This window comes from Dipodomys spectabilis, unplaced genomic scaffold (genome assembly GCF_019054845.1).
Source record: "Dipodomys spectabilis isolate Male_0828 unplaced genomic scaffold, ASM1905484v1 ptg000210l, whole genome shotgun sequence".
Lineage (NCBI taxonomy): Eukaryota > Metazoa > Chordata > Mammalia > Rodentia > Heteromyidae > Dipodomys > Dipodomys spectabilis.
Genome location: NW_024870887.1, coordinates 3,507,723 through 3,533,702, shown reverse-complemented (window position 1 = coordinate 3,533,702; position 25,980 = coordinate 3,507,723). Strand labels below are relative to the sequence as shown.

Genomic DNA, 25,980 nt, shown 5'->3' with positions numbered 1-25,980 from the left:
TGAGCTGAAGAGCTGAGGGATAGCGCCCAAGCCCAGAGTTCAAGCCCCATGACCGACCAAAAAAAAAAAAAAAAGGCAAACTGAGTGCTGGTATCTTACACCTGTAATCCTAACTACCCAGGAGGCTGAGATCTGAGGATTGCAGTTCAAAGCCAGCCCAGGCAGGAAAGTCCGTGAGACTCTTATCTCCAGAAAACTGGAAGTGGTGCTGTGGCTCAAGTGGTAAAGTACTCACCTTGAGCTGAAGAGCTGAGGGACAGCGTGTAGGCCGAGTTCAAGCCTCATGACCGACAAAAAAAAAACAAAACAAACAAAAAACTAGGTCATACCTATAATCCCAGTACGCACGATGCTGTATTGTGAATCTTGACTACATAGTAAACCTATTTCAAAAATCAGGGTGAGAATTATCTTATTTCCCTGTACTCTTACTGCATGTGGTGTTTGTGTTGAATGTGTCAAAGTCAAATCTTTTGGTAGAGCGCTTGCCTTGCATGCCTGAGGCCCTGGGTTTGATTCCTCAGCACCACATAAACAAAAAGAAAAAAGCCAGAAGTGGCGCTGTGGCTCTAGTGGTAGAGCGCTAGCCTTGAGCTGAAGAGCTGAGGGACAGCGCCCAGGCCCAGAGTTCAGCCCCACGACTGGACCCAAAAAAAAAAAAAAAAAAAAACCAAATCTTTTGGGAGAAAGCAGATTTCTGCTAGGTGTTGTTGGCTTACGTCTATAACGCTAGCTACTTAGCAGGCTGGCCTGGAGGATTTCATCTCAAGGCCAGTCAAGACAGTTTAATCTTGGAGACTTCATTTCTAAAATGCCCAGCACACAGCAGGATGGAGGCATGGTGTAAGTGGCAGAGTGCCAGCTGAGCAAGCCAAGTGAGTTCAAGGCCTCTCAGTTCAAACTTTGGACACGAACAGTAAGAGAGAGCCTAAGGCTCCTGAAGACCATGGATTGAAAAGCACTCCACAGGATGTCATTCCCTGGATACCAGAGGAACTCTACCTGAGCCTATACCTCAGGATCTCCATGCCAGGCACCCCTCTGTGCAGCCAGGCACCCCTCTGTGCAGGGACAGCAGGATGAGCTGGCTGCATTTGCAGCGATGGAAGCAGGAGGGAGAGGGAAGGCCTGGAGGAGCCTTAGTCCGGCCCCCTGCTGCCTTTCTTTTCCCATGGCCCCAGTGCTGCTCTGCCCTGGATGTGGGAAGAAGGCAAAGCCACCAATCAGGACTCGCAGTACAACTTAACCGAGGGTGAAGTGGATAAGCATCAGTCCCCAGGCGAGCTCTGGTTGACTGGGACAGCACAACAGAAGAGCGTGTGCCAAACCCTGGGGGAGGCAAAGCAAGAGCTAGGCCCGTGGGGCTCCCTCACCTGCCTCTCCTAAGGCCCTCAGGACTTACGAGGAAGCAGGAACTGAGGCTGCTTGGCTATTTATTGGCCGTAAAAAAGGAACTATACAGATCTGAGGTGCAAGAATTAAGAGGGGGGGCCCTATCTGAGGCTGTACGCCCCCCATTCCAGAATGCTCCAGTCCAGAGCCTGGAGCGTGGTCCTTGTGTGCACATCTGTATTGGTGAGCTTTGTAGACGCACGGAGTGTCTGCTAAGTGAGCTGCCCCCGTGGGGGGCACTGGGATTCCTTGCCCAACAGCTGGGCCTGCAGAGGCTGAGGAAGCCAGAGCTATTAACGGCCCAGCACGGTGGCTAACAGAGCCATGCGGATGTACATGCCGTTCTCGGCCTGGCGGAAGTAGGCCGCTCGGGGGTCGGAGTCCACTTCCACACTGCAGGAGAAGCAGATAGGTTACCTTGCAGTTTGCCTCCTCTACCCCTCACACCAAACCTTCATATTTCTACCACCAGTGTGACCCTGAGCTTAGGCTCTGCCTCCAGAAAGCCTCCAGAAATCCTGGAGCACGAGAAGAAAACATTTAGCCAGTCCCAACACTAGGCTCCTCCCACAGGCAGCCTCAGGGCAGCCTCCAACTGGAAGGAGGCATTACCTTATCTCGTTGACTCGGGGCATCGGGTGCATCACCACCATCTTTTTCTTGGCCCGGGTCATGATGTGGGGTGTGAGGATAAACTGACCAAAACACTGCAAGGCAGATGGGGTCCCGATTAGTGCTTCAGAGGAGGGGTGGCTGCAGAGGACACGATCTCATCCCCCCTTCCTGCCCACAGGTAATTTTGGCAGCTGAGGGGCCTGGGACTTGACAGCTCAGCCCTGGCATGTGCCCAGCCTTCCCGCCCTCTCCTGTGGATGCCTACAGTGCTAACACTGCTCTCTTCCCCCAGCCAGGCACTCACAGCCTCGTATTCCTGGGTGGACCCGAACCGCTCCTTCTGAATTCGAGTCATATAGAGCACATCGGTGTCTGGCAGCGCCTCCTCGATGTTTTCAAACTCCTCCTGCGGGAGAGCAAAGCCGGGTCATGGTCAGGGCGGCCTCCCCTCCCAAACCACGGCCCCCAGGTCAGACTGGGCCCTTATGTCTCACCTGCTTGGTGCCACGGGAGGCCACAAAAGCCCATACACTTGGTGGCATGCGTAGGCTGGGAGGTGCCACATAGCGCAGGCTGACACGGTACTGCGTGAGCAGGCAGGCCAGGGAGTGTACAGTGCGTCCATGCTTCAGGTCACCCACCATAGTGATCTATAGGAGAACCCAATCACGAGAGGGACTCAGACTGAGTGCCTACACCACCATCTCAATGTCTTGGGCTCCGGGTGGGACTAACACCCTCTCCAGTCCTCTCCCGGCAGGGCTCTGATCTCCACCACTCTCACCGTCATGCCATTAACGGTGCCCAGCTCTTCCCGGATGGTGAAGATGTCCAGCAGGGCCTGCGTGGGGTGCTCACCAACCCCGTCCCCAGCATTGATCACTGGCCTCCGGCAGTGCTTGGCTGCCAGCTGTGACAACAGGAAGAAAGATGGAGGATGCTACTTCTTGCAGCAACTTCCAACTTCACCACCACTACTCCTGGGTCCTCTCACCCATCTGGCCTGTGTGTGTATGTGTGTGTGTGTGTGATTTCCTGGGTCCTCTCACCCACCTGGCCCAACTCTGTGTCCGTGTGTGTATGTGTGTGTCCGTGTGTGTGTGTGTCCGTGTGTGTGTGCGCGCGCGTGCGTGTGCGTGTGTGATTACTCCTGGGTCCTCTCACCCACCTGGCCCAACTCTGTGTCCGTGTGTGTGTGCCCATGTGTGTATGTGTGTGTGTGCGCGCGCACACTGGGGCTTAAACTCACCATTACATTCTGCCTTTTCACTCAAGGATGGTGCCCTACCACCACTTCTAGCTCTCTGCTGGTTAATTTGAGATAAGAGTTTTGGGGATTTTTCTATCCAGGCTGACTTCAAACCACAATCACTAGATCTCAGTATCCTGAGTAGCTAGAATTACCAACTAAGACGTAAGCACCGGCAGAAGGGACCTGTCCAGACCCATCAGCCTCATGTCAGTATGCAGGCTGCCCTCACCTCCACTGCTCCAGGCTGGGGGTGCCGGAGCACGACGACGTCAGCATAGCAGCTCATGGTCTGCACTGAGTCAATCAGGGATTCGCCCTTCTGGACAGAGGATGTGGCTTCTGAGAAGCTAAGCACAGCACCCCCGAGCCGGGCCATGGCCGCAGCAAAGGAGCTGCTGGTCCGAGTGCTCACTTCATAGAACATGGAGGCCATGACCTTACCCTGGAGAAAGGACAAGGTGAAAGGTACATGAGCGTGTTTGCTCTGGGGAGCCCACAGGACACCTTTGTCTCCCCTCTCACAGGGGCTGCTCAAAGGGCCCTTCTCCATCACCTATCAGAGGTGAAAACCCTATAGCTCTGTCTACCCTTTTCAGGCCACATGATTCCAGGAAGGGCTGAAGCTGGTGCCCAGGCCCCAGACCAATACCACTACAAGGTGGGAAAGCATGGGGGAAGACCTAGAGAGCAGGACATTTCAGAGAAGAGGGCTGAACCATAGATAGTACAGCATCTGGACACCCGAGGGACCCAATGGCACTCAGGCCACAGCCCTGACCTTGAGGATGTCGAGGCTCCGCTCTTTCTGCACCATCATCCGCAGTGTATGCGCCACATTGAACAGATGAGACATCTAAGAAGTCAGCAGGGAAGGCACTGAGGTTCTGGCCCCAGGCTCAGAATCCTCAGTGCTCTGGGGAACAAACCCCATTCTGTCCCCTAGATACCTACCTGATCCTTCGTAAACTGCTTCACAGACAGGATGTGTTGGCCCACTAATGAATGCAACAAGGGTGAGGTCTGGGGGTGCAGCAGGCCGGGGGCTGCCAGGTTCTGTGGCGATGCCTGTCTGGGGACTGGTGGTGGGGGGTGGCAGGTGCTCTCAGGGGTTCCCGTCAACTCTGCAGCGAGAGATGGGGCAGAAGTGATGGGTCAGAGACTCCTCCACCCAGGCCGCACTGCACAGGGCCCCTCAGTGAGCGTGGGTCAGGACAAACTCACCTGTCTCCGCTGCCTTCCAAGAGGTCTTCTCTTTTGGCTCTTCAGCTGCAAATAGGGTGGGGAGCAAGTTAGATGTTAACATGTTGCTAAGGGGTAGAGGACCCCATTTTCCTGGGGACTCTGGATCACGGTGCTTGTTAACCACCTCACACCAGTCACTATAGCAGGTTAGGGGGAGGGCAGGGAGGGGTGCAGAGGCGCTGGGGAGGGACACTGGACTCCCCATGGGCTGGGCTGTAGCAGCAGCAGGCCCTCCCAGTGCTTCCCAGCTATCACAGGGATCTGAGGCAGAGAACAGCCAGGCTCACACCAACCAGCAACTAGGATTTACCCCTTGGCTCGGCTGCCCCATGAGATCCCAACTCCTGGGCGAAGAAACATAGCTGCCCACAACAAAAGAATGCCTGTGAGAAGACACTGTGGGAGGTGTACCTCACATGTGACAAAAAGTAGGGTACAGTGGACTAAACAAGGTCAAAGGGATGGACAGGACAGGGTAAGCAGACAGAGGCGAATGCTGGAAGAGCCTCTCTCCCTACAGAACAGAGGGACTCGACCTCCTGTGCCACACGAAGCCGTCCTACCTGGCAGACCGGGGTCAGAGGCTCGGTGGATTCGGGGTGGCAGGTGGAAACGGCCATCAGAAAGACCTGGAATGCCCCGGCGTGGCCTCTCGGGCGTCTGCAAAGGTGACAGCATGTTGAAAAGTGACTGACCTAACACTCTAGCACACATTCATTTCCTCAGGAAGAACCAAGTAGTCCTTGTAACCTGGAGACCCCCCCTCCCCCCATCACCTCGTCTCTGCTCCATCCTCTCAACATGTTGGCAGCAGGCAGCAGACACACTGGCCTCTGTGTGTGCTAACCCAGTAACAGGCCCCTGACAAAACCTGGGCTGGATGAACACTGATCCAAGGCAGCCTCTTAAACTAAGAGTTCACTCTGTTCTGCAGGTGGTGGACGGTTTTCCACCCCCACTGAAGCACCAATGGAAATGTGGAGTTGTAAGTTCTGCCTTAGGGCATACTGCCCAGGCCCGCCTCAGCCAGGCCTAGCGCAGACGTGTGTGGGCCCAAAAGTGTGGTTACCGTGGTTATCTCACTGGTGGCAGGGACTGAAGGTGGGGGCTGGGGGACAGCACCCTGGGGCCACTTCCGTACATCTTGTCCATAGCCTGGGGGCACCAGCACCTGCAAACAGAAGGTGGAGTCAGGGCCATGAGAGGAAAGACAACACCCTAACCCGGGCTTCTAAAGAAAGACAAAATCATGTTTCCTGGAGTACAGGGTGGGTGGAGTGAGAATGTGGGTGTCATTGGAAAGAAAAGGAAAATGGTGCAGAAGTCACCGCTGAGACTAGGCAGGGTCCCCACACATACCTGCCCATCGATATAGGCAACTTCCCCTCGTAAGACCACACGGCGGACGGTGCCCTTCACCTTCTGCCCCTCGAATGGTGTCCAGTGGGCCTTGGAGAAGGGCATGTGGCTGGGGATTGTCCACTCATGCTCCAGATCCACCTGCGCAAAGGATCGTGAATTGTGGAAAGAAAGGTCACACAGAAACAGTCCCAATGCTGGGTGCCGGTGGCTCACACCTTTAATCCTAGCTACTCAGGAGGCTGAGATCTGAAGATCATGGTTCAAAGCCAGCCCGGGCAGGAAAGTCCGTGAGACTCTTATTTCCCATAAACTACTAGAAAAGCGAAGTGGTGCTGCAGCTCAAGCAGTAGAGCGAACTCGCCTTTGAGCTGAAGAGCACAGGGACAGTGCCCAAGCCCAGAGTTCAAGCCCCCAACCGACCAAAAAAAGAAAAGAAAAAAGAACCAGTTCCAATGCGGCCAAACGCCCCCTTTCCAACCCCGGCCTCTGTCCCCACCTCCACATAGGTGTCCTCCTGTGGCGGCAGGTGGAAAATCCGCCGAGGAGCATGGTGTAGTCGCTGCAGCACGTCATCCAGACTGAGCCGGCCCTCACTCACGGCCGTCAGCAGCAGGGGTAGCATGGTCTCTAGCCCTGGGAAGCCGGGAGGAGGCTGGGCCCCGCATTTCTCTTCCAGGGTATGGGGGGCTGGGAGAAAGACAGTCATTACCCTGGGGGTGGGACTAGTCGCTTCCACCTCTAGGAGAGGGGACAGAAAGGGTCACACGCCCCCAAACTACACATCAGTGACCTCTTCATTCTAATAAGCCCAATCTCATTTTTTCTGAGAGCTGGACACTAGGAAGTGGGGCAGCTGCCTTCTCTGCACACCTCAGCCCACTTGCAATCATCTGTCTGAGATGAAGTGCTGAACAAAGGCTGAGCTCCTTCACAGATCAAGACTGTCTCAGCCCAGCCCATTTTCTTTTCTTTTCTTTTTTACATTACATTAAATGTTTTTATTCTGTTCTCTATCTTGTTATCAAACAAACCAGCCCATTTTTTTTCTAGGGCTACCCCACAGCTTGAGCTAGGGCATGAGCCTGGCGGAGCAGAAGAGGAAAACACTGAGCCCTCTCACCATGGTCTGTGGCAAAGCAGTCAATGACATCCATATTCTCCCAGAGGGCTTCCACATCCTGGCGAGAGCCAAGCTTAGGCCGGACGTCCCCCTTTCCAGGTCCAAGGCGCTCCAGGTCATCCTGGCTCAGGAACAGGTGGTGAGGTGCCACCTCACAGGTCACAGGCAGCCCTTGTGCCTTTGCAGCTTTGATCAGCAGGATCTGGGGAGAGTGCAGGGAGATGCAGGAGGCTGCTACATGCCCTGTTCTACAAAGTCCCTGGGGCCGGCATCCCTTCATGGAGCATGAGGAGCCAAATGTGCCAAGGGGGCTGGCTTGAGGCTCTCTCACCCTCTCCCGCCCCAAAGGCCTCTCATGACCTCTGTCATTACTGGGAGAGTGACAGGGGCACCAGAACCCCTGGTGCATTCTCACCTCCTCTTTCCGAGCCACGTGGCATATGTGTACTGAGCGCTGAGTCAGCTGAGCCACCATGAGGATGGCAGCGATGGTCTGTTTCTCTGCATGGACCACGATGGGGAGGTGGGATGGCCATGTCTCAAAGTGCTAGGGGCAGAGAGAACTGATGAGAGTGTGCGCAGCCTGAGAGTCTGCGCTTGTCAGTCTTCTCTGAGAGCACCCCAGAATCCTTGGTGCTGGCAAGCCCTGCATGCTGGGAGATAGCCTTCTCCCGCAGGCATACTCCTTACCTCCATCCACTGGGCCACACTGTCCAGCTGCAGCTCAGAGAAGGTCTCGTTGAGATAGAGCTTCAGCCCTGCTGCAGACCCAGCCACAGCACCCAGGGTGCCTGCATTTTCAGATGAGGCCCCAAGGAAGAGGGCATAGTCACAGCGAGCACCAGCCTCTGCCAGCTGAGGAAAATACACATGAAGTAAGGCTCACTGGCAGTCATACTCATTCACACGCTGGTGCAGGCCTTGCGCCAGAGGCCTGGGCCCAAACAAGGGCAGAGGGAAAAGGACTGAGGGAGGCAGGGGTGCAAAGGCTCACCTTCTGGGCAAGGGCCAGAGAAGGGGCATCGATGATGGGGGGCCGGGTATTAGGCATGGCACAAACCATGGTGACACCCCCAGCCAGGGCAGCAGCAGTGCCAGAGGCAAAGTCCTCCTTGTGTGTCCCACCTGGTTCCCGAAGGTGCACATGAACGTCAATCAATCCTGGGAGAACATAGGGACAGCAAGAATAGAGAGACATTCAGAAACAGGAAGGACACAGGGATAATTGAAGCCCCTCTGTCAAGGAACCCTGGCCTGAGGAATGAAGGTGCCCAAAGTGAGACAGAGTCTAGGGCCTTCTTGGTACGATCGAGCCACACTGCTATGTCAGCTGCTATCAATTTCCCAAGGGATTCACTTACCAGGGAGTCGCACAAGTTTCTGTGAGGTCATGCAATCTACATGCACCTTCAAAGGAGGGGCTGATCCGATCTGGCCCAGAGCCTGTAAGTGGAGAATATGGTCAGCATTAGTTTCCAAGGAGGCGATGCTGGGAGTTGTAGGTAGGGACCAGGCTCCTCTCCCTCCATGCCCACCTGTTCCCCTGAGGCCAAAGCTTGAATGGTAGCATGTCTGTTTTATAATGACATTATAAATGTGCACACATGCACGCACGCACACATGCACACACCATGAGAGCCATAGTATCTCTACCAGTACCCAGGCCTCTGTTACCTCCACAAAGAGTTTGGTGCACTTGATATCGATGATGAGTGGCACAGAGAAGTCAGCAGCCAGGCGCCGAGTACGATAGCCCTTGGTGACGAAGGAAGAGAGACGCCGGCCCCCAGCCCCACGCATGGACAGGTTAATCACTAGCTCAAAGTGGTTCTCAGCCAGTTGCTCCAAGATGCTTCGCTGTGGTGGGCACTCACCATCCACAGCTTCTTCAAAGTGCCAGTCCACAGCTGTTACCTACAGCCCAAAGCCAAGGTCATGGCCAAATTGAGACTGGCAGGGGTTAGGAAAGCCAGCCTAAAGAGAGAGGAGCTAGCCTAGGACTTCATGACAAGACTGAGAACAAATGGGGTGGGGACCAAGGGCTGCCTCCATTGCTACTGGCAAGGCTGAACTTCTTAACAGGAAAGGTATCTTAACAAGAAAGTTGTGGAGGAAGACAGGTTACCAAGGTCTACAAGCACAGTGAGCTCACGTGTGTGCACATACAGAGAAGATTTGGGGAGGGGAAAACACCAGTACAGGACTGTGGGGACTTCTCTAAGTGCTCATGCATCTTCTACTGCACGTGTACACAGAACACACGTTACTCGCACATCACAGAAAGGAGGAACAGGGAAAGACCCTCTGAGGCCTGAGGAAAGCAGACAGTTGGCCGTAGGAGGTGCACCTTGACGCCATGCTCAGTGTAGAAGTCAGCTGTGCCCAGACTGGCGTAGAGGCTGTAGCCCAGGCTCTCCAGCAGCCGTACTGTGGGGAGCAGCTCACTTTTGTTCTGAAATCAAGCAGAAGAAAACATGAAGAGGGTGCCTTCCACTCCCAGGTTAAGTCCTGGCAGCCAAGGGCTTGCAGCCCCTAACTTCTCAAGTGCCCCTCCCCCCCACATTCTGGTACCTTATAACTGCCAATGGTCAGCAGGATGTTCTTCTTGGGAATCTTAAAGCCAGTACTTAGCATGGCTTTGAGGTAGGCCTCACAACGGCTCTCCCCAAAGCCAGCCACCTCCCCAGTACTGGTCATCTCCACACCTAGCACCACATCGGCACCCGCCAAGCGGGAAAAGGAGAACTGAGGCACCTGAGGGAAGAAGAGCGCAGTGTCCTGTGTCACTGTTATCCTCTTCTGGTGCAGCAGCTCCTGTCTTTAAATTCTTTGCACAATTGGTCATGTAGGTTTAACAGACTGCTGTACGACAAAGCTATTTTGGGACTGATTTCTCTTGCCCCATTATTTCTGAGCTTCTAAAGACTGAAGACTACCTCTGTCTCACAACTGGAAATCCCTTGCTCAGCATGTATATAACTACTGACGGGGCCTTTTCTCTCCATTTGTCTGCTAAGTCCAAGGGTTCTAGTCCTTCTTACCTTTACCCCGACGACTCCAGAGCCAGTCATTAGTCCCACCGGTTCTACCTTCTCCCCCATGATGACTCGTGTGGCCAAGGCTACTAGGTCAACACCTAGTGTCTTAGAGACGAAGGGGAAGGAGCGGGACACACGCACGTTGCATTCAATAACCTTCAGCTGGTCATCCTGGGGCAGAGAAGCACCAGGTCAGTCTTTGGGTAGCACCCTGGGCCTGCTCATGCTGCCCTATTGACCTTGGTTGGCTCCTATCCCCAGAATCCATTCTGTTAGTAATCAACCTGGGTGACTGGCTGGCACAGCCCTGACAATACTGCAGGCTCCAGACCTACCTAGTCCTCCCAGATTTGCTGCCCATACAGACAAGCACAGAAGACACTACAAGGGTTTCCCGTGTTTTCTTTTTTACCTTGGCTATGAGCTGTAGATTGAAGGGTCCCATGACCTGGAGCTCCTGGCCTACAGCATGCACAATGGCTTTGATCCGTTCCAGAGTTTTGGGGGTAATGTCTTGTGGTGGGGTCACCAAGGTGGCATCTCCTGAATGCACACCTGCATTCTCCACATGCTCAGAGATGGCAATGGCTGCCACCACACCATCACATGCCACTGCATCCACGTCAATCTCCTAGCAGGGGACACAGGCAGTGTAATGCAGGGTAAGAGACATGTTCTCCCACCTGCCCTTCCCCTAGGAATCTTCTTTTACACAAAAGCATCAACACAACCCATCTTTCCCAGCCCAATGAGCTGATGATTCTGTAGGGACCCAGAAAGTCTCCAGATGCAGGAGGCTTTTCACCTTGGCCTCCTGGATGAACTTGGAGATGACCACAGGGTGTTCCTTGGACACAGCAGCTGCACTACTCAGGAAGCGCTCCAGGTCTCCATCAGTGTAGGCTACATTCATAGCAGCACCACTCAGCACGTAGGAGGGGCGCACCACACAGGGGTACCCCACAGTCTTGCAGAACTGGCGAGCAGACTAAGGGAGGCAGGGAGCTTAGCAGGGTTGGTCACACTCACTCATAGACATCACCTGGCTCCCTAGCCCCCCCCCCCCCCCCCCCAGTGGGCCCCAGCCTACCTCTAGGTCACTGAGCTCCCTCCACTGAGGCTGGCTGATACCAATGGTGTCGAGGAGCCGGGAGAACTTGAATCTGTTCTCAGCCGAGTCAATGGCTTCAGGGGAGGTGCCCAGCACCCGGCACTGTTGCCGATGCAAAGCCATGGCCATATTATTGGGCAGCTGCCCACCCATGGACAGGATCACGCCTTCAGGGTTCTCCAGCTCATAGATGTCCATCACCACCTTTTAGTACAGGGTGGCAACAAAAGGGGTCAGGGAACTGAAACTTCTTCCTGCTCATTGTTTCCCTCATCCCCAAGTGCCAGAGAATCTTGGATCACCAAGACTGCCACCCAGGTACTGGCAGGCCCATCTTTCTCACCTCAAAAGAGATCTCATCAAAGTAGAGTCGGTCACACATGTCGTAGTCAGTACTGACCGTCTCTGGGTTATAGTTCACCATGATGGTCTTATACCCCATCTGTCATGGAGAAGAATGCAGTAGCAATTAGGAGGGAGGAAGGACACAAGAAACAAAGCCCAAGTCCCCACTGCAGAGTGCAGCCACCTCAGTTTCCTATGGAACAGCTAGCTTAGAGCTCACAGCTAGCTTACAGCCTTGAGGGAATGTAGGCAAAGTGCTGGGGAGGAGACTCAGACATTGTGTGGGGCCCAAGAAAGGCCCAGAGTTCTGGCAGATTCTGGTTACTAACAGGAGAGCCAAGAGGATAGGCAATTGCTAGAGCAGAACAAAATACCAGAGAAACTGATGGGAAAGATGGACTCTCAGACCTTTCGCAACTGCTGGATGCAGCCTACAGCACACCAATCAAACTCAACACTGGAGCCGATACGGTAGACGCCAGAGCCAAGAACCAAGACATGCGGCGTTTGGAAGGTGAGGTCATGTGTGTTGCCCCTATACGTCAGGTACAGGTAATTTGTCTGGGCAGGCCACTCAGCTGCGACTGTGTCGATCTGCTTCACTGCTGGGCAGATTCCCAGTTCCTGTCGTTGCTTGCGAACAGCCAGCTCTGTGCTAAAGGAGAAGAAGGGTCAGAGATGGAGGCCCTTGTAGCAGGGTGAAGACAGCAGAGGGGTGAGATCTCAGGAGTTATATCTTGGGGATGAAACCTAGATCTTTCCAAGCTCCCCACTAATGACCTTTCTGGGCACAAAAGCTCCCAGCCCCACACTTCTTGGCCCGAGGCCCTCACCGCCATCTCTGACCTCAGAACTGCAAGGGCAATCTGCTTGTCTGAGAAGCCAAGGCACTTGGCCTGGTACAGCAGGTCAGGGGGCAGAGGCTGTCCTCGGTGTTGTTCCAGCAGCTGGGCATGAGCCACAATGCATTTCATTCGGTGCAGGAACCAGCAGTCAATGCGAGTGAGCTCATAAAGGCGCTCGATCGAGTAACCAGCACGCAGAGCGGCAGCCACCACAAAGATCCTTTTATCTGTTGGTGTCTCCAACTCCTAAAAGGGAGAGTGCAGATGAAGACAGGGCTGTGGGGAGGTAGGAGAGGTCCAAAAGTGAAGTAAAAATAGTCTCAGCCAGCAGGTGTAATCCTAGTACTTAAGAGGCTGAAGTGGGATCACTTGAGGCTACAAGTGAGACCAGCGTGGGAAATATCCCCATCCAATACGTAGACAGATAATACACACAGATAAAATTGTACAGTTATATGAGCACCTCTAGATGTACAGGAATTGACTGTGACATTGTGTCAGGCAAGAAAAACCATATATTGCTGCTCAAACTCCTAACTACAAACATGGATACAAACTTCAACTGCCTCTCACTGGCTGTAGGTTGCCAACAACTTGTATAATCTATCTAGTGCTTGGTCTCCTCACCTGTAAAAACAAGTCTAAGCTGAGTGCTGGTAGCTCATGCTTGTATTCTTACTCAGGAGGCTAAGATCTGTGGATTGCAGTTCAGAGCCTGTCCAGACAGGAAAGTCTGTAAGACTCTTATCTACACTAACAGCTGGAAAGTGGAGCTGTGCCTCAAGTGGTAAAGTGCTAGATTTAAGTAAAAGGAAGCTCAAGGACAGTGCCTAGGCTGTGAGTTCAAACCCCAGGACCAACAGACATAACAGACACACATACCACAAATAAATAAATAATCCAGGGGCCAGGCGCTGGTGGCTCATGCCTAGCTACCCAAGAGGCTGAGATATGAGGATTGTAGTTCAAAGCCAGCCGAGGCAGGAAAGGCCACGAGACTCATCTCCAATTAACCACCAGAACTGGAAGTGGTGCTGTGGCTCAAATGGTAGAGGGCTAGCCTTGAGCTGAAGAGATGTGGGACAGCACCCAGGCCCAGAGTTCAAGCCCCATGACCAACAAAAAAAAAAAAGAAAAAAAATCCAAGTCTAATATTGGTAAATGAGATGATACCTCAAAATGCTTAGCAAAGTAAGGGTTTAAGGTGTAGCTCAAATGACAGAGCACTTGCCTAACAATCTTTAGTGATACAAAGCCCAATAAAGAAAAAATAATTTTAGTAAAATGAAAACAAAGCAAATGTCCAATGATGATGGCTGCTAGTTTGTCAACAAGCTCAAAGTCTAGGGCATAGAGCAGAAAGGTTCATGTTAGGGGCGCCGCTGGGAAGGGGTGCTGCTTACCACATCACTGACTGGCTTCACTGTGTGATCAAAGCCCACACAGTTCTCATCCACCATGCGCAGGGCCTTCTGGAAGGCCTCCTCAAATGAACGTCCGATGCCCATGACTTCACCTGGAGGAACAGGATAGATGGAGGGAGGGAGAGAGAGGCACTGCCCAGCCACATGTGTATAAAAGCTTCCAGGAAGGTTTCAAGGCAAGCCCTATGGTGATGAGTTTCATGGCATTTTGTGATTTAAAAATCTCAGATCTATACCCCTTCTCCCATTTTCATGGGAGTGTACTGAGTGGATATGAAAAATTAATGTGTCTAAAATGGATGTGTGGATACTGGGACTTGTTAAGTTTATCACATGGCTCCAAATACTGATGGCTATCCAGTTACTTGGCTTGCTTTATTCAGACCATGATGACACCATCTGGAATCTGTTTCATCTTTTAAGAAGAAAATAATCCTACTATCTTTGAATTCATCCAGAACCAAATACATTTTTTGGGGGGTGCCAGTCCTGGACCTGGGCACTTTTCTGCTTAATGCAGTGCTCTACCACTTGAGCGTAGCACCACTTCTGGATTTTGGATTTAATTGAAGGTAGGAGTCTCACAGATTTTTTTTTTGCCCAGCTGGCTTTGAACCATGATCCTCAGATCTCGATCTCATGAGTAGCTAAAATTATAAGTGTGAGTGACTGGCACCTGGCACTAATACATTTTTTTTTTGGCGGGGGGGGGGGGGGTGTCCGGTTGTGGGGCCTCAACTCTGGGCCTGGGCACTGTCCCTCAGCTCTTCAGCTCAAGGCTAGTGCTCTACCACTTGAGCCACAGGGCCACTTCCAGCTTTTTTTTTTTTTTCTTTTTGCTTATGTGGTGCTGAGGAATCGAAGCCAGGGCCTCATGCATGCAAGGCAAGCGCTCTACCACTGAGCCACCGTCCCAGCCCCACATTTTTAACAATCATTTGAAGCCAATTCAATCCAATTCTGAATGACAAAGATTATGGGTGATCATTTGTCTTTGGCTAATAAACCTTTTCTCAGCTGAGTGTCAGTGACTCATGCCTATGATCTTAAGTATTCAGGAGGCTAAGACCTGAAGTACTGTGTGGTTCAAAGCCAGCCAGGCCAAGAAAATCTGTGAGACTCCTCAATCAACCATAAAAAGCCAAACTGGAGGCTTGGCTCAAGTAATACAGTACAAGCCATGAGCAAGGAAGAAGTACTAGGCCCCAAGACTAGCACAGAAAAACAACAAAAACAACCACCTCCAAACTCTTTCCTCTAGGATTATTTTTTCTTCTTTTTGGATACAGTGTCAAACTATGTAGCACAAGCTGACTTCAAACTCACGATCATCCTGTCTCAGTCTCTTCAGGCCTGGGGTTACAGGTATGTGCCATCATGCCCGGCTCATGTATTTTATGCAACGGAAGCAAGTTATAAAAAGCTATCAAAGAACATCATGTTCTAAGAATACTTGAATAGATGTAAAACATCTAAATGCCTCAGCAAGGAAATAAGCTTTTGATTGACCTATTTTCAATCCACTTCTTTTAGCCATAATTTAATAATGGCCTCATTCCCATGTTTATTATAATTTTCATATAACAGAAATTCATCTCCAGAAGGAACAACTTGGCAGTCTTGAGGATTTCGAAAAATTCAGAAATAATAACTGAGCTCAAACTTACTTGTTTAAAGACCACGACTGCTCCAAACAGAGATTAAGAGCACCAAGAAAACTGCTCCCATCTACTAAACTGGCAGCACTTTTGCTTTAGAAGACAGTCTAAAGCAAGTAAGGGATACCACAAAAAAGGGTGTCAACTTAATTCCAACCTGCACCACCACTGCATAGTAGAGGGCTACTATACCCCTCGTGTCTACTGACAAGGTTCCCATTAAAATAGACATTGCTGACATGCTGCACTGATTTTAACACTGCATTAAAAAAATTATTTCATTTAGTGACCGAGGCACAAAGTGCCAGAGGAGTTGTTAGACAAAGAAATGGCTGCCACCAAGCCAACTTGGGTTTAGAGAGGTTCAGAGGAAAACAACAATAATTATTCCTCTGAAATTTAAATATTTAAACAATGAATCAATGTTACTGGCACTGAAAAATCTCCCGATGAGGCTGTAAGTGGCTCATCCAACTCATCTCATAGATCACATACCGACCAAAGAGCGTGCGGCTAGAAGCCAGGTCCAGTGTTCAGTTCCTGGCTCAGCACACTACTGGTTTGTGTGGCTCAGACAAGTCACTTCCTACCGTGGGCACCTTAGGTTACTTATTTTTTTTGTTAAATAAGAGAGATGAAGCTGGGCACTAATGGCTCATGCCTGTAACCCTAGCTACTGAAGAGGCTAAGATCTGAGGATTATAGTTCAAAGCCAGCCAGGGCAGAAAAGTCTTATCTCCAATAAACTACTCACAAAGAGCTGGCAATGTTGCTGTGGCTCTCAAGTAGTAGAGTGCTAGCCTTGAGCACAAAGAGGCTCAGACAGAGGCTAGGCCCTGAGTTCAAGCCCCAGGAATGGCAAAAAAAGAAGAAGGAGGAGGAGAAGGAGGAGAAGGAGAAGGAGGAGGAGAAGGAGAAGGAGAAGGAGAAGGAGGAGGAGAAGGAGGAGAAGGAGAAGGAGAAGAAGAGGAGGCTAGGCCCTGAGTTTAAGCCCCAGGAATGGCAAAAAAAGAAGAAGAAAGAGAAGGAGAAGGAGGAGAAGAAGAAGGAGAAAGAGAAGGAGAAGGAGAAGAAGGAGGAGAAGGAGAAAGAGAAAGAGAAGGAGAAGGAGGAGAGGAAGAAGAAGAGGAAGAGGAAGAAGAGCTGAGATAGTCTGATGTTTGCCACCTCATTCTTGACATGGTATTTCAGCACAGATTTCCAGATGACTTTGCCCCAGTCCTCATAAAGAGGACTATATTAGGTGACATGTCCCTATCAGCTCTGAAAGACCTTGTTTCTATAAGCCACTACTAATAAAGGAGCCAGGGAACTTTCAGGCTACATCAGGAAGCTTTGACTTTCTAGACTATGGGGCCTGTGGGATCCTGTGGGGTAACTTGGGATATGTCACTCACCAACACTCTTCATGCAGCTCCCAATCTTGGTACTGACACGCAGGAACTTGCTGAGGTCCCAGCGAGGAATCTTTACCACACAGTAGTCCAGGCTGGGTTCAAAGGCTGCTGTTCCTCCAGTAACAGAGTTCCTGGGGGCCAGAGTGGCAGTGCCAGGACAGGGAGGGAGACGCATACAAGGGTAAGCTTTCAGAGAGCTCTCTGGAACCCCACAAATCCAGAACCATGTCCTTTCCCAGTCCCAGTCCCACACATTTTTTATTCCGTTTCCCACCCCTTTAACACTAGATTCTCCCAACTTGTACCTGAGCTCAGGCAGGGGAATGCCCAAAGCTAGCTTGGCGGCCACATAGGCCAATGGATAGCCTGTGGCCTTACTCGCCAGAGCAGAGCTTCGAGAAAGCCTGGCATTCACTTCAATGATGTAATACTGCAAAGAGGGAGAACAGAGAAAGAGAGTCACTGGGTACCTGGCCTATATGTTCCTGTCTAGGAGAGATTTTGAAGGGAGACAAAGTAAGATCTTCCCATAGGAATGGAGTGCAAAACAGCCCTCCCCAAAGCCCCACTTTACCGGGCTTCCACTCTAGGGTCTGCAAAGCCCAAAGACCTCTTGAGGCCTGAAGATTACAGAAGGCAGAGGAGACAACAACAGCTGCAATATTCATTCCACCCTTACCTGCTCAGACTCCGGGTTCAAGGCATACTGTACATTGCACTCTCCAACAATCCCCAGGTGCTGGGTCACCTTGATGGCTGTCCGGCGCAGGAGCTGGTACTCTCTGTCATTCAGTGTCTGGCTTGGAGCCACCACTATGGATTCTCCAGTGTGGATGCCCAGTGGGTCTAAGTTCTCCATATTACATACCTGTGAAGGGAGATCATGGAGGTCACTGACAAGGGAAGTCAGAGGAGACTGCATCTCTAGGTCTTGTTCTGCTGGGTCTGAGGGACCCAGAATCCTCAAAGGGCTCCTACCCCAGTCTCTGCTCTTCTAAAAAGCCCAGACTGGCAGAATCACTCATCCCCAAGCACTCACCGTCACACAGTTGCCATAGGCGTCTCTCACCACCTCATACTCGATCTCCTTCCAGCCCTTCAAGGACTTGTCTATCAGCACCTGGCTGGTATGGGCAAAAGCAGGGGCCACAAGAGCCGAGAGCTCCTCCTTGGTGGAAGCAAAGCCAGAGCCTAGACCACCCAAGGCAAAGGCTGCCCGCACCAGCACAGGGTAGCCTAGTCGCTCAGCAGCTGCCTGGGCCTGCAGTTAGTAGAAGACATAAACCAACAGGTCATTTCCTGCTTCCCAGAAGGTGGCTGGACTCAAGAGTAAACAAGATCTAAAGACAATGACACCATTCTACTCCCACCCGACCACCACTCAAACCTGTTCAAGAGAATTTGCAGCCTCACTGGGGGCCACATGCTCTCCAATCTCCGCCATCCTGGCAGCAAAGGCACGTCGATCCTCAGTGAGTTCAATGGTCTCCACAGGTGTGCCCAAAACGCGGACCCCATACCGAGCTAACACCCCAGCCTTGGTTAACTCTACACCACAGTTCAGGGCTGTCTGGCCCCCAAAAGTCAGTAACACACCATCTGGACGTTCATTACGTATCACCTGAGGCAGAAGAGTCATAAGTATTAAGATCTTAGGTGTAAAGTAGATCAGAGCAGACTAAAAGTCCAGAGTAACCACTGAAATGCCCTGTCCATGGAGAGTCCCCACTTCAGTCCATCCTTACCCAAGTCATACCTGCGTTACATAGTGAGCTGTTATAGGAAGGAAATAGACCTTGTCAGCAAGACCCTGAGAGGTCTGCACTGTGGCAATATTGGGGTTGATCAGCAATGTCTGGATGTTCTCCTCTTTCAGGGCCTTAATCGCCTAAAAGAATAAGAATGGCCTATCAGCCTCTAGTGTGGAAGCAAGATCACAGTCTTAGGCCAGCATCCCTCCTCCCTCTTCTCTCTATGTTCTCAGTCCTTAATAAATGACTTCCTCTTTTCATTTCCTTAGCTATCTGTACATCCCCAAATCCCTACTCCATTTTCTCCCTGCAATCAATGTTTCGTTCACACCTTAGTCCTCCTCAAGACCATCCATTTGAGAGGGGGAAGGGAGGGTAACGGGAGAAAGAGGTCACACATGGCGGGCAGAGAGGTTACATATCACACATCAGAAAGGTACAAAGGCAATGCCTAACCTGAGAACCTGAGTAGTCAAATTCTCCAGCTTGGCCAATGGAGAGACCTCCAGAGCCTAGGATCAGAACCTTTCGTGGTGGTGGAAGCCCAGAGCCAGGGGTGGGGAGCTCAGGGGGACAGAGGCGCTCAGTCAGCCGCTCTCGGACTGTGGAGGCAAAGAACGGCGTGGAATGTCAGAGCTGAGTAGGACTCCAGAGATGTCTGAATTTGTCCAGAGAAAATCATGCAAGTAATGAATGGCACAGAGAGGACAAGAACCCAGAACTCGTGACTCTGGAGTACCCGTCAGTATGAGCAGTATAAACTCTCTGTTCTCACCCCTTAATGTCGCAAACACAGGAGTTTCCAGGGCATGTCCATCTTATGACAGACCCATCCTAGAGCCAGCCCCATTCTTAGGTCTACTCAAAGGTTTACCTGTCTTGCCTCCAGGGTTCCCAGCTGCAACTTCTTTCACAGTTTCCAGAAAGATATCAAAAAGCAGTTCCATATCTGAAGGTCCGGCTCGGTGCTCTGGGTGAAACTGGACACTGTTGAAGAGATTGGAAGAAAAAACCCATTCTTGTCACTAGCACGCCACCAGCAGCACAGAGATGAGACTAGCATAGAGTTTATCCTAATGGAATGAACTCGGGTTCACTGCTGTGTCTTAGTTTCCCATTTTCAAGGTACATGGGATAGCAAAGCCACCCTAAAGCATGCCCAGGCTCACCTGAAGAAGGGCAGGCTGTTGTGTACAATGCCTTCATTAGAGCCATCATTAGCATTGGTGAACAGAGGTGCCCAGCCTGCTGGCAGTGAGTCTGTTTCCACAGCAAATCCATGGTTCTGGGACGTCAGAAAGCAGCGCCCTGAGCCTGCCAGCAAACAGGGCTGGTTATGGCCTCTGTTTCCGTATCTGGAGATGGAAGCATGCAGAATCATAGGCTGCTCTCAGGGCCCATACTTTATTGCACCAAACCCAGCTCTTCTTGATTTCACTGCCCTGAACAGCCCTGCTCTCATTTCCACGTAACACCTTCCAACTACACTCAGCTACTCACTTTTCCCTCATGTCCCAAGCGGGGGCCACTTCTCCCACAAGTCCCACCTCATCTTGTAAGTCTTGGCCCCAATGGCCAAGGCTAACAGTTGGTGTCCCAGACAGATCCCGAAGACAGGCCGGGGATTAGGCTCAGACAAGACACAGCTCAGAGCAGATACCACATTGGGATAGGATGCAGGATCACCAGGACCATTACTTAGGAAGAGACCATCATACTCTGGAGTGGGCAGAAAAGATGGCATCAAAAGCAATAAAAGACAAACCCGCAACCCTGACCATGAGCAGAAGCCCTGGTTTCCACCTTTTCTTCTGCAGCTCATACCAACTTTTAGCAATTGGACTAAGGGACAAATCTTCCACTCAGGCTGCTAGTCTGAGGCAGGTCCCTGCTACTCACCCTGGCTGTTTAATGTGTGATCCCAGGGTACCACAGTGACCTCAGCTCCAAGTTGGCACAGACACCGGATCTGATTATACTTGAGGCCACAGTCCAAAGCAAGGATCCGAGGGGTGCCCCCTGCATTGAAAACCTGTGGGGTCTACGGAATAAAGGGCTAACAGTTGGCAGCTATAAGCTATGCCACCTCCCACCTTCAAAGTGCTAATTCTTCCCCAAGTCTTTACCTAGTTGCCTGCAGAAAATAACTACTGCACTATTGATTGCAAAACTCTACTCTCCTTCTTTACCTTAATGGAGACCTCTGGCACCAAGGGTTGAGCATTGGGGTCCAAGAATGGAAGGGCTGAAGGCTCTGTCCCATCCTGGACCAGCTTCCCCAGCAGCGACCCCTGTTCCCTCAACTTCTTAGTCAGTTCTCGGGTATCCACTCCTGCCAAGACAGCACAGCCTCATAGGTCACACTCCACCAAGTCAGTCGTCAATGAGGTTATACTGCCAGAGTAGTTACAGCGCCAGAGGCACTTTGCTCCAGAGACCTGTGGGCCTCAAGGCTATTCAACAGGCACGGAAATCGTGGGCTATCATCATATTGCCAAAAATATTACATTTGATTTGAACCACCACTCCACATCAATCCAGCTATTTTTTTTTAAGTATTTTAAGGGTGAAAAAGACATGCTAAATAACACAACGAGAAGCTGAGGAAGTTTTCAACATTGCCTATACATGAGGATTTTTTTAATTTAAGTAGTTATACAAAGGGGTTACAATTCCATAAGTTAGGTTATAAATATAATGCTTCTTGGTCAATGTCACCCCTTCTTTTATCCTCCCCTATTTCCTCCACTCCAGTCACAACCTTCAAGTTACAAAGTTCATTTTTTACATAATGAATTAATGTTGTTGTTGTGTGTGTGTGTGTGTGTGTGTGTGTACCAGTACTGGACTCGAACTTAGAGCCGCATACTCTCACTTGTTTTTTTTCCTCTAAATCACACTGGAGCTCTACCACTTGAGCTATACCTCCAGTTCAGCTTTTTGCTAATTAAGTGAGAATGGAGTCTGGGAGGTCTTTCTGCCCAGGCTGGCTTCAAACTTTGATCCTCTGGGTCTCAGCATCTTGAGTAGCTAGAATTTATAGCCACAAGCTACCTGCACCCAGCTAAGGAATTTATTTTTAAAAAATATGATAATAGGCCTGGTGCGGGTGGCTTGCTAACTGCTCAGGAGGCTGAGATCATAGGACTGTTGTTGGAAGCCAGCCTAAGAAGGAGAGTCCATAAGACTCTTGTCTTCATTTAACCAACAAAAAGCCAGAAGTGTAACTGTGGTTCAAGTGGCAGAACCCTAGCTTTAAGCAAAAAAAAAATCTCAGGACAGCATTCAGGCCCTGAGTTCAAACCCTAGGACAGGAACACACACATAAAAAAGTATGACAATAGGAATTGGTGGTGTGACTCAAGTGGTAGAACACCAGCTGTAAGCAAAAAAGTTGAGTAAGAGGCCCTGAGTTCAAGCCCCAGTACCAATTGTTATGTAGTCATTATACTCAATGTATACTATGTAAAAAGTGAACTATGTAACTTGATGTGAGGAAGAAATTGGGGGAGAATGAAAGAAGGGGTGATACTGACCAAGAAGCACTGTACTTATAACCTCAATTATGGAACTGTAACCCCTTTGTACAACTACATCATCATCATCATCATCATCATCAAGCTATAGGTATGGCTCAATTGGTAAGAGTGTCAGCCAGGAGCAGACAAGCCAAGCAAACACAATTTCACACTTTCTATCACAAATTAGACTCAGGTTCCAACACATTTTAGAGACCCTCTGAATGCTTTCCACCTACGAACACTGTGCTGTGGGTCACCTAGATGTCTGTTAGCATACCTTGCAGGCCTGGGATACCATGCTGCTGCAGCCACTCATGCAAGGTGCATGAGGCACTCCAATGGCTGGGTGTGGGGCAGCACTCTCCCACCACCAGTCCTGCCACATGGATCCCCGAGGATTCAAACCACTAGAGAGAAGGAAGAGATTGTGAGAAGCCCAAGGCCAACTATCTCCCCAAAGCCTTTCCCCATTGTCTGGCCATGGACTCTCTGCTCAGCTACAATGAATACACCAAGCACTATGTACTTCTGCAGGTTGGTCCTTTACTAACTGTGCCCTGTCCAGGCCTGAATGATAACTGGAAACGATCATTTCTTTTCCTTTCCTTAATCCAAAATTGACATCAGAATCCCCTTTTCTGCATTCTCAGAAAAGAGGATCTCTTGGTGTCTCTTTCTAAGAGCTCATCTACATCTCATTTCCACTTCTGTTTACATTTTATTATGAATATGTATTTGTACCTGTCACAAAACTGAAATCCTCAAGAGAAAAGTCACTGGTACATAGTGTCAGTGAACATTTACTGAGTGTTCTTAGGAGCAAGCACTGTAATATATGTTGGAAAAAAGGCACTGAGCAAGAATAGATAAGGCCCCTGTCTCCACAATGTTAGTTTCTAACTTAGGAAGCCAGAAATGAAAAAGATAATAAACAAGATGTTAATTACTCCATGTGAAAAAACAGTAAGAAAGAAAGGGTGCCTAACATGACTCAAAAACAGTTTTGGAATACAGTACTAGATGGTGATTGTATTCTTTTCCTGCTTTCTTTGGGATTGTAATTTTTAAGAAGGTAACAGCTGGGCACCAGTGGCTCATGCCTAAAATCCTTTTCAGGAGTATGTAATATCTAAAGATCTCATGAGTTAGCCCAGGAAAGACAAAGCTGAAATTCTTTCTCTCCAATGAACCAGCAAAAAGCTGGAAGTGGAGTCATGACTCAAGTGATAAAGCACCAGCGATGAGTGAAGAAGTCCAGTGAAAGTAGAATCCCTGAGTTCAAGACCCAGGACTGACCAAAATAAACAAACAAAGATAACAAACTTATTACCCAATAGTCAAACATTGAATAATTAAGCAGGAAATTTATGGTGATACAATTAATATATTTAAATTACATTAAAAGCTCGGGCATGCCAGAAACTGGTGCCTCACATCTATAATCCTAGCAACTCAGGAAGCTGAGATCTGAAGACCATGGTTGCAGCCAGCCCACGCAGAAAGACTATGAGACTGTTATCTTCAATAAACTACTAAAAAAAGCTGGAAGTAGCACTGTGGTTCAAGTGATAGAGTGCTAGCCTTGAGCAAAGGAAGCTTAGGGACAGGCCCTGAGTTCAAGCCCCAGGACCAGTTTAAAAAAAAAAAAAAGAAAAAGAGCCCAGACACGGCAGTTCATGTATGTAACCCCAGCACTAAAGCTGAGGCAGGACATACTGGTACTTGAGGCCAGCCTGGCTGCATAGACTTGGCACAAGGAAAAAAAAAGTTACATTCAGTTCAATGGTCAAGATGAATATCGAGACTGCTCTAAAAGAATCTGAAGGAGTTTGTCAGAACCTCCTCAGGGCAGGTGAAGTAATTCACAAGTGCATGTACAGCAAATGGGCTACAGAACCACCAATGTTGGACTAGTGGCTCTAGGAAGCCTCACTTAGTCTGCTCCTACGAGGGTCTTAATTTAGCAATTTTACAAAGTGAATTCTGTCAGTGACATCAGCTGACAAAGCTGAGGACTGATAAGTTAATCCAACTCAACAGATAACTGAATTATAAAGCAGAATGCTGAAAAGTTGGTGATAAAGGTGCTTTCCAGGAAAAATAGATTAGTATGTCCTTTATCCAGAATTCCCTTTTCCCAATGTCAGAGTGAATGGGAGAACAAGAGAATAATAATAGACTTAAAGCTGAATACCAATGACTCTTGCTGGTAATCCTAACTACTCAGGAAGCTGAGATCTAAGGATCCAGGCAGATCAATGCCAGCCAAGCAGGTACTGTATAAAAAACCAATTTACCAGCAAAAAGCCAGAAGTAAAGGTGTGGCTCATGCAATAGAGCTCCAGCCTTGAGTTTAAGTTGCAGCAGCAGCCCCGCCCTGCCCACCCTCCCCCCCCACACACACACAAAATAAAGACAGAAAAAAATTTCAGGCTTGTTCAGGATACCAGAACAAAGCAATTTTTGAAAAACACTGAAACTGGGCTATGGTCATGTCTATTATTAACTACTATGTTTGGGCTTTTTTTACTTCAACTCTCACAGGATAACTTAGCTTCCAAATTCCGCAGAAAGATGGAGAAACTCACTGCAGGAGGAAACTGAGTTTTCTAACCTAGAGGGAAAACTACCACTAAAGAGCAGGAAATGAGATAAGGCAGTGTAAAAAAATCTAGAAGACCACAACCAATGTCATTGGTTATAAGTAAATTGGCACCTGTCAACCAGAAGAATGTGACCCTCCTTTCCAGCCACCTTCTCATTAATTTATGTAACCCTGAAATACTGCTTTGCTCACATGACACAGATGCTACCAAACCTTCACTAGATCCTTAATAAATAAAGCCCAGACTCTGGTTTGGCTTCAAGGCCCTCCAAGCCCACCGCAGGTTCTGAATCACTTTGGACCACGGTTCCCTCAAAATTGTTTTGCCCTTTCTTTGCTCCATACCTTCTCCATGAGGGTACTCCACTGTGGCCTCGGCCTTGGGCTTCTCAAGGTACTAAGGGACTCCCAACTACAGTCGTCTGAGTCAGTGAGTACCTAACGCTCTCTCCAGGATGCCTAGCGGGGTGTCAGAGTCGTCTCTACACTTACGCTTAGCTGCTGATTTGAAAAGCAATGTAGAGAAAGCACTGGGTGTGGCTACCTTGCTGAGCCCGAATTCGTCCACTTCATCAGGGGGGATGCCGTAGTTACCGATCAGCGGATATGTCAGCACTAGGATCTGTGCTTTGTAGGAAGGGTCAGTGAGGGCCTCGGGGTAGCCGACCATGCCGGTCTGGAACACTGTAGAAGGAGGCAGGGCTGGGCTGGGCTGGGGCAAGGGCACTCAGAACCCTGCCGAGTACACCCCCGGCGCCTGCCTCAGTGTGCGGGATCAAAGGCGCTGAGGCCGGGGCGACCGCGCACGGGGAGATGGGCTGTGCAAGCGGGGTCTGGGCAGGGGAGGGTGGGTGGAGAGGGGTCTTAAAAGTGCGATGAGGTGGGCAGCCCGCCCGGGCTCGCTTACCCACTTCCCCAGAAGCCGACACAGCGGCCCCGAAGGGCCGGCCCCGCAGCACCGACCCGTCCTCCAACACCAGCGCGGCCATGGGGACGGAGCTGAGGCTGGGGCGAGCACCGAGATGCGGAAGGCGCGGCGAGCCCCGCTGGAACCAGTCGAGTACGGCGCGCCGGAGTCGGTCCACGTGGCTGGCGGCGCCGGGCGCTGGAGAGGAGGCGGGCTCAGCAGCCTGGAGTCCCGAGCGCGCTCCGCGACCGCGCGACTGCGGCGGCGCGGGGAGCCAGCAACGTGAGGGGCGGGGCCTGGCGCGTAAGGGGCGTGGTTACGGGCGGGAGCCTGCGTCTCCTCCGCTGGTCAAAACCTGGGAGACCTGAAAAACCCGACCGCCCCAAAGGAGCCCC

At 50.5% G+C, this 25,980-nt stretch overlaps 1 protein-coding gene across 1 annotated transcript; it reads right to left on the bottom strand.

Annotated features, from left to right (window-relative positions):
- Positions 1-1,416: 1,416 nt before the first annotated feature.
- Positions 1,417-25,946, bottom strand: Cad (carbamoyl-phosphate synthetase 2, aspartate transcarbamylase, and dihydroorotase). Its single transcript, XM_042696766.1, has 44 exons — positions 25,586-25,946; positions 25,223-25,362; positions 22,351-22,480; positions 20,742-20,884; positions 20,452-20,593; positions 20,100-20,271; positions 19,722-19,907; positions 19,427-19,539; positions 19,009-19,154; positions 18,558-18,689; positions 18,189-18,422; positions 17,841-18,062; positions 17,481-17,669; positions 17,107-17,231; positions 16,802-16,932; positions 13,726-13,838; positions 12,324-12,568; positions 11,886-12,132; positions 11,476-11,574; positions 11,112-11,336; positions 10,827-11,009; positions 10,434-10,652; positions 10,025-10,192; positions 9,555-9,737; positions 9,331-9,435; positions 8,658-8,897; positions 8,345-8,426; positions 7,978-8,144; positions 7,674-7,838; positions 7,399-7,530; positions 6,984-7,185; positions 6,360-6,550; positions 5,861-6,001; positions 5,571-5,672; positions 5,065-5,161; positions 4,481-4,525; positions 4,211-4,380; positions 4,038-4,112; positions 3,489-3,701; positions 2,792-2,917; positions 2,502-2,657; positions 2,312-2,413; positions 2,005-2,099; positions 1,417-1,785 (listed from the first exon to the last, which is right to left on the bottom strand). Exons 1-44 carry the CDS (start codon positions 25,665-25,667, stop codon positions 1,686-1,688), a joined length of 6,675 nt encoding a protein of 2,224 aa, XP_042552700.1. The 5' UTR covers positions 25,668-25,946; the 3' UTR covers positions 1,417-1,685.
- Positions 25,947-25,980: the final 34 nt, after the last annotated feature.

Bases quoted from the DNA above. Each gene is read 5' to 3' on its own strand.
- Cad (XM_042696766.1), bottom strand. From the start codon at position 25,667: ATGGCCGCGCTGGTGTTGGAGGACGGGTCGGTGCTGCGGGGCCGGCCC. The intron at 10,193-10,433 runs GTAAAAAAGAAA...TCTCTGCCCCAG, and splicing joins ATCTACAGCTCATAGCCAAG to GATGACCAGCTGAAGGTTAT. The intron at 5,162-5,570 runs GTAACCACACTT...TCACCTTTGCAG, and splicing joins CCACCAGTGAGATAACCACG to ACGCCCGAGAGGCCACGCCG.